Below are 13,737 nucleotides of genomic sequence, written 5' to 3'. Positions count from 1 at the left end.
ACGGTATTTCAGACAGGTTCCATTAGCTTTGAACCTCCAATAAAGATGGTTGTGACACTCTTGAACTCAGGCTGATAAAATATTGTATTATTTAGATCATGTGTCCACGAAGAACAGGTCGCTGACCCACATTGAGTTTGTTCTGCCAGAATTTAATGAACTTTTTACAGTATCTGAGCACATATGGACATGTATTATTCTGATAATGATCAGCTCTCATTCCTTCATCAATATTACCAATATTACCTTTGTCATTCTCACAATTCACACGTAAGTGAACCTGTTGAGAAACAGCCCCATTTAATCAATTGCCAAGTGTAAACACTAAGATTAACAAAACAAAATAAAATAGGGTTCCACTAGCACAAATACATTTACCAATGCATCCAACAAAAAACGATAAGCGGTCATGGACACACTCTGCATACAGTAGCTAGTGATCATATGGCTGTAAAGAGCGTCGATTGGACCAGTGAAGGGCCCTTATTATATAAAGCCTGTGGCACTCTGGGCCACAATGAGCCTTTTGTTGTGGCCCCGCTGAAAGGAAGAGTCCCTTAGCAAACACTGCGGCTCACATCGAATCCATTCAACGAGCCTCACACTGTGAGAGACCACAGGCAACTGGAGTGCTAAAATATCCCCACAATGCATTTCTGTCCAGGGTCATTTTCTACCTACCTAGCTATGTGTCGGCGATTTAGACAACATTTGTATTGCTTTAATTATTTTGACAGATATTGGTTGGATCTAAATTGTCATTCCTTTAGAAATGAACACTGTAAAGTATGACGAGATATATATATATATATATATATATATATATATATATATATATATATATATATATATATATATATATATATATATATATATATATATATATATATATATATATATATATATATATAAATAAAAATAATACTCGTCGCCCAGCTACTCCAAAACTAGCTACTTTCATTTACTTATTTTTTTGGCCTACTCTAAAAGAAAATAAGACATTTTCCTTTGAGAGCGTCTGGGGGAAAGGTTTCTGGAGTGTGAATCCGCAAATCCTTTCGCTCGTTCTTACCTAAGGGCACATTTGTAGTTGTACAATAGCAAGAAGAGCAGAGGAAGAGAGAGAAGTGAGGACAGAAAGTGTGATTAGAAGAACAGAAAACAACAGAAGAAGAAGAAACAAAAGAATGAAGAGGAACATAGGAAGAGGGGGGAGAAGAGGAAGGCAGAGCAAACAGAGGTGGAAACTAATGCAGAAAGGGCTGAAGGATATGGGGTCGTTAGAAAGTCATAGATCCAAGCAAACAGGCAACAGCAGTGTGTCAGACATTTGACCAGGGGTTAATGAACGAAGCAAACAAATCACACAGTGACACACTGGAGGCCTTCAGTCCTAAACAAGGTAGCCAAAGCCATTGATCCCGTTACTGTATGGATGTCAACCCTCAATTTCACTCATCTATAGCTCTATAGCAGGGAGTGAGAGTATGAGATTGTTTGCTAGAAAGGCCCAGATGACATCTGACATTTGTCTGTTAATATAAGAAATGTATGACTGACAGCACAAGTTCCAGATGCAATCCACGGAGGTTGTGTCCACCTTGCAGATATGCATAATATGATTTGCATATTCTGTAAATGTGTCTGAAACTAGTCTTGGTCGCTGTCCATGGCCAGTGAATATGGAAATATATGAAAGTTGACATTTTCGTCTGACATACACTCATGGGGCAGACAGGCCGGGTGCAACAGGGTGACGCAGGTTGAGTGAAACAGAGACCGGGTGGTGTTGGGGTCATGTCTGTAGTGACACATCAAAAACCAAGTCTTTAAAAGATCAGCTCATCTATCCATCAGCTGGCTTAAACACTAATCCCTTACTTTATGAGAAATCCCAAATACAATAAATGAAGCCTCCTTGCATTTCAACATCCACAAGCTGAAATTGAAAGCACAAATTGAGTCACACACACACTGGAATAGCCAGTTTTTATAAAGTTAGTGTGAGACTTTAAAGATACGTAATTTGCCAGGACATTCCTACCTTTGTGCTCTGACAGTCTGGAAACAAGTCTGCACATGCCCCTGCCCTCTACCTCAAGCTGACAGGAGCCTACTGGTTTCCTACACAGTTCCATCAAATTACCTGCTTCCTACTACCTAGCCTAAACTGAATGGTTTGGACATATTTCTATTTGTATGTATGGATATGCATACCCTTCACATAATCAGTTTGCATTGTAGCACATCATAGTTTGAAGAATTTGGACAAACTTATTATCGACTAAAACTTTGAGAATACCAATCTTATTTAAATTTAGCAGAAGGCCATGCTCCGTTAAACACAATCAGGCACTCGCAAAGACAATTTCCTAATGTGAAACTACTTTGCGACTATTTGATGCATTCCGTCACAACTGATGTGCTTTACTGAACAGCAAGAACTTTTGAGAAGGGTAAATCATACTAAAAGAATAAGCAAATGCATACCCAGGTATTAAGGTGTGCAAAGGCTCAGAAATTGTGACCATAAAGTTGCATTTATTGGCAATTGTGTGGAAATGCAGAGTCAAAGGGGACAAAATAACCATGTGCAAACAAGCAGGGCAGTGGCTTGAGTAATGAGCAAACAGTAGCTATCGTGGTTACAAACAGTGGCAGCATGCTGTCCCAGACGCTTAAACTCACAGAAATACTCACGCACACATGCAAAACATTCCCAAACACATCAGTTTAACTTGCCTATGAAAATCAAAACTCAGATTTTCCACACTTTTCCGCAACCCTTCATGAGCCAAGAAAAACATGACAGTTTCACAACACTGTGTGTCTCTAAATACAGTGATGGGCAAAGACGGGCAATAAAACAGGTCTTGTCATGCGAAACAACTCTAACTGCAGCCAATAAACTAATTTAGGTCAAGACCCACTCATGAATAAAGATGAAAATGTGGTCTTACCACAGGCAGCCTCAAGTGGCCTGACCGATTCTCATTCCACAGTTAGTGAGACATGAAGGACAATGAAAGCCCACTGCATGCATAAACAATAGCATCAGGCCAATACAATAATCAGGGAGCCCTTTGAGACGGCAAGAAAAAAAGGGAAAGGCTTTCAAGAGTACTGCCATGACCCCATTTTCTTTTCCCTATCAATCAGTCACTTCTGAGGGAGGCAGGTCTAAGGCCTTGCCCCCCAACAGAGGCCCCATCACCCACAAGATGACAGAGAAAGGACAAATGCAGGCCTTCAGATCAATGAAAAGACTCAACTTTCACCCATTAGACAGAAAAGCAACATAACTGCCAGCTGTCTGAGAAGGATATTTAGTTAAAAGGGGCTTTTTAAATAGAGGCCTGGTCGTGTTATGTTGTATTATGACTAAAGAATGACAAAGAAACTCAAGACCCTGGTTTGGATCATTCATGTAAGCATTCTCAACATATGCCTTTAACATGCTCTTGCGCAAGGTACCAAGGGCCGATCCCTTGAATAAGGCAGTTCAGAGAAAGTTCTTAAAAGGTCACGTATCAGGCTTACTTGTGCTAGCCACAGCTATAGCAAGTATCTGGCACAAACTAAGGCTACCCAATGGTCAGTCTGCTTTCCGATATTTAAACTTAAATAGTCTTGAATATTTTCTCACTCATAGTAAGAAAAAAGATTTTTAGGACCTCAAACAAAAACATTTTCATTTCCACTGACAGCCTAAAAATTTATGAATGTTCTGGTTTGTTTTTACTTCGCTAGTGGTAGGAGTCAAAAACACAAATCAAGTGTCAGATCAGAGTACTGTATCTGAAACTTAGAACCACATTGCCTGTATCAACTTCACTACCCATCACAGCACCATTGAGTTACTCCCTTGCTGTCGTTTCTTAACACAAACAAGGCCAACTAATCCCTTGCCTTGCCACACACTTTGAAAATGTATTTCAGAAAGATAAAATTCCTGCCTAACCTTGCTACACTCCCCCTTTCTAACCACTCTTGTCAACAACTTTGGCAGAATTACCTGGACACACTGACTGACAAAGTGTGCTTTCAGGCATCAGCGCCCAGGTATACTTGCACAACCTGGCGTACAAGCAAACACGTACATGCTTGTGAAAGGCCGGGCCTTTCACTGAAAAGAGGGGAGCTCACAAGCGGCAATGCCAAACGTTCTGGACACACTGCTGGCGTGTTTGCGTGTGGTGTAATGGGTGTGTTTGGGTGTATATTTGCAAGAATGTGACTGTGAGTGTACGTTTGTGTGGGAGTATATGCATGCACTACAAGCCCATGAACGCGTAAGTGTGTGACCAATGCTTTATTGAGGACAGCTGGACTTGTGTCTTCAGGGACAGGCAGTGCATGTTGTGATTAGATCATCACTATGTTGTGTAAAGACTTGTCTCACAGTGATGACCAGTGTGTGGGATACAAACACCCACTCTGAACAACTGTCCACTTCATCAGCTCAACAGTGCTCCTGCTCTGCAGGATAAACCATATCACACTGCTTAAACGCTCTGACTAAAGCACTAGAGCTTTTACATTTAGTAACTTAACTCTATGTAGAATACCTACTTATTCACTCAGTCTATCTATACAGAGTGGTTCAATAGTAAAAAAGACTCTGAAATTAAATGGGCTTACTGTGTACAGAGGAGAATAAAATGGAGACATTTATATTGTTTCTTGCAATATAAATAGAATACACAAAACCGACATTAAAACACAAAAAGTAACAACTGACAGGGTAAATACATATATAATATTTATTTTTTTAACAGACAAATTAACCTAAAATATGTTAAATTACTCAAATTTACAATTGCAGATACTGAAGCTTTGGTTAATACTTTAAAATTAGTAGAAGATATAAGATGATCCGAGATTACAGGCATTGTTTTAGAACCAGACAGACCAACTCATGTTCTAGAACTTTAGTCCACAGAGACTTGATTGTAAATATTAGATTAAATAAGTGATTTTGTATTTCAGTAAAGGGATTTTGGATAGCAAAATGCATTAGTACCAATACAAGCAAAATGGAGAGAAAGACACTTGGGTGTGCACAACTGAAATTAAAAGCATGTATCCCTACATGAGTTATTGCAACTATAAACAGGCAGAGCTTATTACCGCTATATCAGAGGACTGCCTTGCTGAATACTGAGGCAATACTCTAGGCGGCGTGTTTGCTTCTTTGTCTACTGCAACAAAGACGGACACTATGGACCCAATATGTTCCATCGCTCATTCTTCCATCAACTCTAATTAATAGTGGAGGATTTGATGAGATTCTTCTCCAGCTGCATCTGGGCTCAATGTTCATAATTTCCACAGGGATTTGGGAAACAGTGTCATAGCTAGGCTGATTGATAAATTAATGACTTTTTTTCTCCAGAAAGAGAAATGTCATTGTAATTGCACAAACCTGAGCAGGACAGCTCATTAAATAGCCTAATAGAGGAGATGATTGCATACAGATAGTTTCAGAACAAGAAGACAAGTAGGAGATAGGGAAGAGAAGCTGGCTGATCAATTTTGAAACGCAACAAAGGCTGATACTTTGTGTGACAGTGTAGATAGAGCACATTATGATCCGATCTCTTCTAACTTTTTGTTTTGTGCAGAAAATGGGAGTTTGCAGATGCGTGTGCATGTTTATTACCTCTGCAGTGAGGGCCCTCATCCCAGCCATCGGTGCAGTCGGGGACTCCATCACACAGTTTGCTCATATGGATACACACATCCAGGTCCAGGCAACCGTGTTCATTGACAGGACACTGGTTCACCCTGTTGTTGGAGCCTGGAAAACAGGAACAAAAACATGTGAGGAAAAACAGAATTACAAAGCAAAATATAGAAAGATAAAGAATATAATATACAATATGTTATATTATGTATAATGGTAAAATGCACTTGTTTACATGCAAAATAAATTTTAAGTTTAACACTTTCGATGTCAGCACACATGTCAAGAACAAAAGTAGTACGAAAATGCGTTATTATAATCAAGAAGTCTCTTTGAGATCCAGATCCCTTTTGAAAGATCAACCAGAGTACAAAATAATTAAAAGAACAGAGATAAGACCCAACAAAATACAGATGGACATTCATTCATTAATTTATGTCTGAGAAATCCTTGAGGGCAGGCCTTCATGTCTAATGATGTCGTATCACACAAAAGCAGAAACAACCTCCACCTCGAGTTCAATGCACAACCTGCGATGATAGGTGAACAAGTGAATGTTCCCCACATGTGACATGTGCATACATGCAGTTACTGTGTATGTGTACAGTGTGGGAAAGAGATGACATATGGTCTGCAAATGTGATCGTTAGGCAGATATCGTAGGAATATTGTTAGAAATATAATGCTAAATCTAAAGGGGAGTGGCGAACAAAACGTGATCTCTTCTTATCCAGAAAAAGATGGCAATATTTTATTGCCAGCGTCACATCAGAACATAGACTAGATACAGTCTCTACCCTTCATTCTCTACCACTCTTTTTTCAATCTCTCCTCTCAGCCCACGCTGCAGAGCCAACAGTTTGCTTTGGCTGTTATTATTCTTCCTCCTCCTCTTCCTCCTCCTCCTCTGCCTCCTACTCCTCCTCCTTCTCTTTTTCTGACTAACATCTGCTGACCCATTTAAGAAAAACACTAGAAGCAGAGAAAATAAAGTTCACCGTCTTCACTGGAAACAATCTGTAGAGTTCTGTGGGTTATGCTGAGAGGCTTTGAGATCGTGTTATCTGAATTTGTGAACCCTGAGCTGCAAACCTGTTTCAGATGCCTCCTTCAGAATCGGACATATACAAGGTCTTTAGTGTCTGAATATTAAGCAGCTAAAATCCAGTTAATTTAACCCTTATTTCTGCCTCATGCATGTTGATTTTTCTTACAAGACATGCCATCAAATTAATCAAAGTGTGGATGTGCATAAAGACTTATGAAAGGAAACCTTTGCCTGCTTTGTCTGCATTCAAGAAAACCACACACTTTCCCCACTAGTCCTCTCTATCCATCCAAGAGATTAGTAACCACACACACAGATCATAAAATGTAACTCAGTGAAAACAAGTACCGTAAAGTGACAAGCGGTTCCATAATGATCCCACCACAACAGCCTGAGTGGAAAATGCGCCACATTCGAACAGAGAATTAGCTTCTAATACGTCTGGCTTAGGGAGAGGGAGAGCTCTTCCATCTGGAGGATGCTAGCATATTAGCAGCCCTCCTGCAGCCTCGCCCTCTAAACCCACCTGATTTACATTCAATAAACTGCCAACCTGGGGATTTCCACAAACTGCAGTTCCAAGAATATACTGCCATGCACACAAACCTGCCAAGTATTTATCATTTGTCAACAGTTTTCTCTGAATAAGTCATAGTGAAAGTCATCTGAATGACTCACACTTCCCACATCTGTGTATTTGCAAGTATATTTGACAGGAAGTGGTGTATTGGGAATTGAACAGATAGACAAATAAACTGAATAACTATTGTCTGTGGTCCCAACACATTGCAGCCACCAAAAGGCTGAAGCGAACAACAAGGTTAGGCAGGAAAACTAAGTGTGTTTTTGGAAATACACTTACAACTGCCAGCGACACACAACAGCCATAAAGAATTGCTTGAGTTCCACAACAAAGTAATACTTTGGCAGGAGCTGAATAGGGACCAGCAGCAGAAAACTAAATAGAAAGGACAATATGGAGGATTAAATAACTTTGCAGGAGGGACAATGGAGATGAACCCTGTACTCGCTGCTCCAGTTTGGGAAGTTGTTGGCAGTGTAATACAATAAGCTCCCTTCGTACTGGCAGTAGCCATTTCCTGCGTCATCCGTCAGTGGAAGCAGAGGATTGCTGTGCAAATTATATGGTATATAAAACAGTAGAACTTCTTTTCATTTAAATGTTTTTTTAACTACAGATTCATTATCAAACTGCTGTTTTTTTCCAAGGTTTTAGAGAGAGATGCGCAAAACAAATAATTTATTTTGAGCCAAAGTAAGATTGGAGAAATGTCATTCTGCTTTAGAATATATATATATATATATATTTTTGTTTGTTTTGTTTGTTTTGACATGTTTCCCCCAGATAAAGTAAAGTGGCTATTTAAACCAGATTAAGGGAAATGGTCAGTGGCGGCCAGCCAATATATCATATATTTATCATATTATGAATTATAAAAATTATAATAATATTAATAAATTATACAAATTGTCAATATTTGTGTTTTTTAGCTATGGAATATACCCAGTAATATTTGTAAAATAGGATATCTGCTCAAAATACATGCTTTCCTGCTTGTCCTCTCTGCTCATGCACCTCTCAGCTGCCCCCTTGCATGCGCCGTGCTGGGGCCAGATCGATTTTGCCCAAGGAAGACGGGTCTAATAAGCAGTTTAGCCAATCACGGATTAAAGATAATAATGAGTGACATACAATGTATCCAATCAGCGCCCTAAAAAAAGACTTCCGGGGGGGCTATTCTCAGTTGGCCCCAGGCTGTGCGTTCCTGTGTCTCTGTTCTCGTCAGGGCTCGTCTCGCGTGTTCTCCTCTTCGCGTGTTCTCCTCTTCGCGTGTTCTCCTCTTCGCGTGTTCTCCTCTTCGCGTGTTCTCGCCAGCTTCTCTTCTCTCTCAGGCTCAGCGCCATTTTAACGACATGACAATGGAACAGCCAAGCACTAGCGCTACTCTTGCAAGAAGAGAACCCTAACGCGATAAAATCTCTCCTCTAAGACCCGTTTGAGAGAAGAACTATAGCAGAGAAACTCCTGGTGAAACAACTGGTCCCAGATCAGCCTCCTGAACTCGGCATAAGACAACAGACCGGCGTGAAAGGGAAGCAGCACATGCGGACATGTTGGACTGCATGCTGTCGGTTATAAGGGATTACATTCTGGAGGAAGTAAAGAACGCTGATTTTATCGCCATTCAAGCAGACGGGATGACTGACATTTCCACCCACTGTCAGCTGATGCTTGTGCTACATCAACGCTATATATATATATACTGAATTGTATTAATAAAATGTCATTATTATGTCAGTGTTGGAATAAATGATAAAAATGTAACTGCAAAGTAGTAATGTGTTTTTGGATGGCCCTACCAAAAAAAAAAAATCCACCAGCCGCCACTGGAAATGGTTCTCTTAAACATGGATTTGATTTAGCATATTTTTATTAGACTATTTCCATGAAAGCGATCACACACCATCATCCATATAAGCACTTCAAGCCAGGAGCAAACAAACTGCAGACAATATCATTTTATTGCTGGAGCCCAGAATTGCATTGTCGTCACAAACATGAAGGCCGAGAATCCTATCCAAGTGCTGATCACGTCAACGTTTTTGGTTTCTGCCAATTGGCACCTTCCACTGTCAAACTGGAGATTTAGGTGTCAGTGAAGCAACAGTATGTGAAGTAATTCATGAAGTCTGCAGTACTGAACTGAAAGATCATTACGTCAAGATCCCCGATGCTCCAGGCAAAGCCAACAACAAGTTACAGTGCCATGAATTTGGAAACTTCCATGAAGCATTTGGCTGTATAGACAGTGTAGATGTAATATTCCCATCCAAGCTCTCTCTGCCCCAGATGCTGAAGAGAACAATAATTTCAATAACTGGGTTTCTATTCATGTTTAGGGAGAATAAACTGCATATTTACAGTTCTCAAACACTGTTGCTCAGTGGGAAGACACAACTCATGATTAAAAGACTCAACTCTTCTTTTTTCTCTTCTATTCTTTTATGCTCAGCTTGAAAAGGGTGACAATAATAAGAACTAGTGCTCGAAGTGGGCCGGTACTCAACGGTACACAGCACTGGCACTTCTGCATTTCACTTCTTTGGTATATACTGTTGACTTTCTCTTGCGCACCGCCACTTCTCACAAGCGGCCAGTATGCGTTTCTACTGTCTCCATATCAGGTTCTCTCGGCAAGAAAACGTATCACAACCTGCTCTGGAAATATAAAATGTTCAATGTTAAACTTTAGAACTGACTAAAATGTCTACCTTCGTTCAGGTAGTCCGTCATTGAAAATCAAGGGGCTGGTGTTATGTTTAAATAACCTACGCTTCTACCTCTATTGAAGAAAAAAAAAAAAAGATAATTTCCAAAATTAAAATATATCATTTACTGATCTGGACAAAGTCTTTCATACTTTTCCTTCCACACTCAAGGCAAAGCAACAGCATACACATTTACTGGCTTGAGTCCAAATTGCCACTCAACTTATAAAAAATGCAACTACTAGGATTTGTATGAGACCAAAAGCTACGATCTATCACCCTATGGCATACATTTCCGACCACTCTTGAAATACTTTTGCTGTTATTTTTAGTCTTTGGGAAATGCTTTGCAACTCTCTTTAAAAGTTCCATAAAATATAGATAACGTTATAAAATCATAATCACCTCCATCTGTTAGGGGCCACAACATAGAAATGCGAAATCACTTATATTTTTTTAGATTTCTGAACACATTTTCTCTGTTCATTCAGAGCAGAAATAAAGTATTACCAAGAGAAGTAGAGGTTAAATTCATAATTTCGAAATATGGAGACTTAACACAAAATCTGGAATGCTCCTTCGATTAAAATAGTGCCCTTAAAATGTCATTAGCAGGTCCTATAGATATAACTTTCTTTGGGAGTAAAGGAATATCATTATTACAAAACAATATATAACAATAACTTAATGTATCCTTCACTGGGATAGCACAGATTCTTCAGTAAAGTTGGACGCCTTGGAGATAAAGTACTGCGAGTGAGAACAATGTAAAAATCTTGGCAGTGCAGTGGATAAGAGGCAAAAAAATGAGGGAGAATTACAACCCTTACACTATTATAGGGCAGAGTGAGTATAATTACATTATTGCACTGAACTGTGTGATCAGCTAACAGTGATATTAGCATATCCTCACTATGTCCTCAGGGATCCGATTGTTCAAATCTTTCGCCAATCTGCCGCATGATCTCTCTCTCAAGAATAACATATGAAAGAAATGAGCACTGAGTCATCATGATTACAACATTATAAACTATGAATCATAATGCAGAACTTGTGTTCAGCTGTATTTAAACTCATATTGCAGCATGTGCTCTTTGAAATAAAATATTACTTTTTGCAAAGACAATGCTACACTTTCTCCTGAGCACAGTGTAGATGCATCACTACTTGTGTCACCTTCAAGTAATTCCCCCAATACAGAGATAACTCATCACTCGCTTGTGGCTCTATAACACTAACACCAACATGTCTGACCGGCACTAGGCAGTAAGGTTGTGATGGGAAAGACGATCTCTCCCAATTTGTGCTTCCCTCAAACACCTCAACCTTTGGACCCCACCATCCCCCATCTCTGAGTTCCTGTAGTTATGCAATGACCTTAAATTTGGATCCCCTGTCGATCTTTTGTCCTTTGCATAAAAGCCTGCATTTCTTCCTGCTCTCCAGGTTCCATGCCAGCCCCTGACTGACTCCCATAAAGTCTGCTGTCAGCTCGAATGAATATGTTGCGTAGGGTGACAGCCAGGTCTGCCCACTGACTAACTCTCCCCTCTCTGGAGTCACACTTTGCAGCAGAATGCACAACAAGCACATGGCCATGCCGAACCCGACGAGGCAGCCGCAGCACACCGGACTTACAGTATAGCATGGTGCTCTCACCGGAAGAGACCTGATGTCATACTTTTTCTTCCAACATGCTTACCACAGTCTTAAAGGATGAATATGAATAACTGAAGACAACATAACATGATGCCTAAAAATGTTCCAACAACTGCATTATTCTGTGAATTACATGTTGTGCTTTCCTGCATCTAGTTTCTCGACTATAAAAATGAACGACTATAGAGATCCTGACAAGGATCATTTGCTAAATCTATCGTTGAGTACATACTGTGCATATGGATGGATAGCAGAGAGAAGTTATTTATGGGACACAACTAATTTGGATTAAAAAAAAACATGGAAATCAACGGACATTAAATTTGACCCCACTAGATCCACTACTACAAACCTTTCACAAAAACCATTCAAGACTACAAGGTGGGAGTGTTTGACACTGAAAAGAAAGCACTCGGGTAAAGTATCACTTAAAGCTGAATACTTCCAGTAAAACAACAACAACACAAATCTATTAAATCGGTGCACCTGCTTGTTCAAACTTGTTATCCAGGTCTGTTAAATGTGTTGCCACAGAGTAAACTGCCCCCGTGTGAAAAGCACCTCAGCGCATTTCCCTAAAGTAACATACAAAGAGACAGCTAGCAAAAACAAACCAACAAACCATCTGCAGGCAGGGGGGAAACTGTGGCAATTAAACCAGAGGAAAGACTTGCGATGAGATATGAGGAACAGGGAACAGAGATGACTTGAGTCTAGCTTCTTTGCTTTGACAGGCAGAGAGGAAGACGGTGGGAGACAGGAAAGAAAGAAAGAAAGAAAGAGGCAGAGAAGCAGACAGGGCGTGGAGGAGACAGCAGAGAAAGCGAAGTGGTGCCTGTGTGGCGTGAGAAAGCCCTGTGTTCTCTGTCTGTTGATAGGCTGGTGAATCTGAGGAGGGCTCAGGGCCACAGACCAGAGGGATTTACAGGGCTTTGCTCCTTCCTCTGTGGTAGCAGTGTGTCAACCACTGCCGCTACAGACCCTCCTGCTCCATCCACGGTGCCCCCTGCAAGTGCAACTACATTACTGATTTTAAGCTAGGAACAGACTCCCCCACCCCACCTCAACTTTACAGTTAAAGTCTGTTTTTACAGAAAATGGATCAGAGCTTTACAAAATCCATTTTCCTCCTCGGCCTAAATGCTAATCTGCCCCTTTTCTCCAATACAAAGGCTTTTCCTGAAGGATCATTCCTTCTCCCCATTGCTCCATGCCCTCAGTTCGATGGCTGTGGTCGTCTTGGAGAGGCTGCTGAGGCATGACAGTCAGATGGTCCGGACAAAGGACCAGGCTGGCGAGCGTTCAGAGGGGGCTCGGGGGCAAGAGATGGACAGATAACCTTATTGTGTGGCCACCTCAGGCAGCTGCACGGAGATGATAACTCAATCCACTGGCATGGGCTCGAGTGTGTGTGGGCCAAGGGGTATGATATGGTTGCGCATTAACCACTGTGTCGTACCACTATTTTGACATCAGACTAACTCTTTGAAGGAGGTTCCAGTGTGTTAGTGCACATTGTCCTGTTTAAAGCAAAGATATGAAATCACATGTTTACTGGAAGCTTAACATGACAGTGTGTGTCTGAATATGAGGGTCCACAATTGTCTATTGTTACATTAAAGCCTCTTCAGCCATGGGTCCCCCAGTTTCATTATGAAACTGCATTCCATTGTATATCCCCTCAAAATTACTTCCAAGCATCAACAAGGTCTATGTGTGTATGTACTACTCCTATTCGCCTATCGAGATGACTTTAATGACAGCCTGATAAATACAAATACAGGGAGTGGTTTTGCATTTGCAAGTGTTAAGTACTTTGAGTCATCAGCTCATTTTCCCACCCTGAATGGAAGTGGATAGCACTGTGTGAAAAGAGGGGCTGTGTATTTGCATGATTGAGATGCACTCCACCCCCTGCTTGGAAGTCCTCCTGTGAACATTTTCATGCTAAATCTGGGGCTAAAAAGTCTAACAGAGAATATTAGCAGCAGACAATTGTTGCATACGGTTCTTTGACGATGAAAGGGATTCCTTCACGGCAAGCACTTCTCAT

The 13,737-nt window shown here is 40.6% G+C and overlaps 1 protein-coding gene across 1 annotated transcript in view; it reads right to left on the bottom strand.

Moving 5' to 3' along the window:
* Positions 1 to 13,737, bottom strand: part of LOC306743303 (low-density lipoprotein receptor-related protein 1-like) — a gene marked incomplete at its 5' end in the record, with an annotated part of 80,643 nt that overhangs the window by 49,397 nt on the left and 17,509 nt on the right. The window contains one exon of the mRNA XM_079225807.1: positions 5,663 to 5,800. Coding sequence (XP_079081933.1) covers positions 5,663 to 5,800 — 138 coding nt within the window. The remainder of the gene's footprint in view (positions 1 to 5,662; positions 5,801 to 13,737) is intronic.

This window comes from Taurulus bubalis, assembly GCF_910589615.1.
Source record: "Taurulus bubalis genome assembly, chromosome: 11".
NCBI classification, from domain to species: Eukaryota; Metazoa; Chordata; class Actinopteri; order Perciformes; family Cottidae; genus Taurulus; species Taurulus bubalis.
This window is presented reverse-complemented; position numbering and strand designations above follow the sequence as displayed.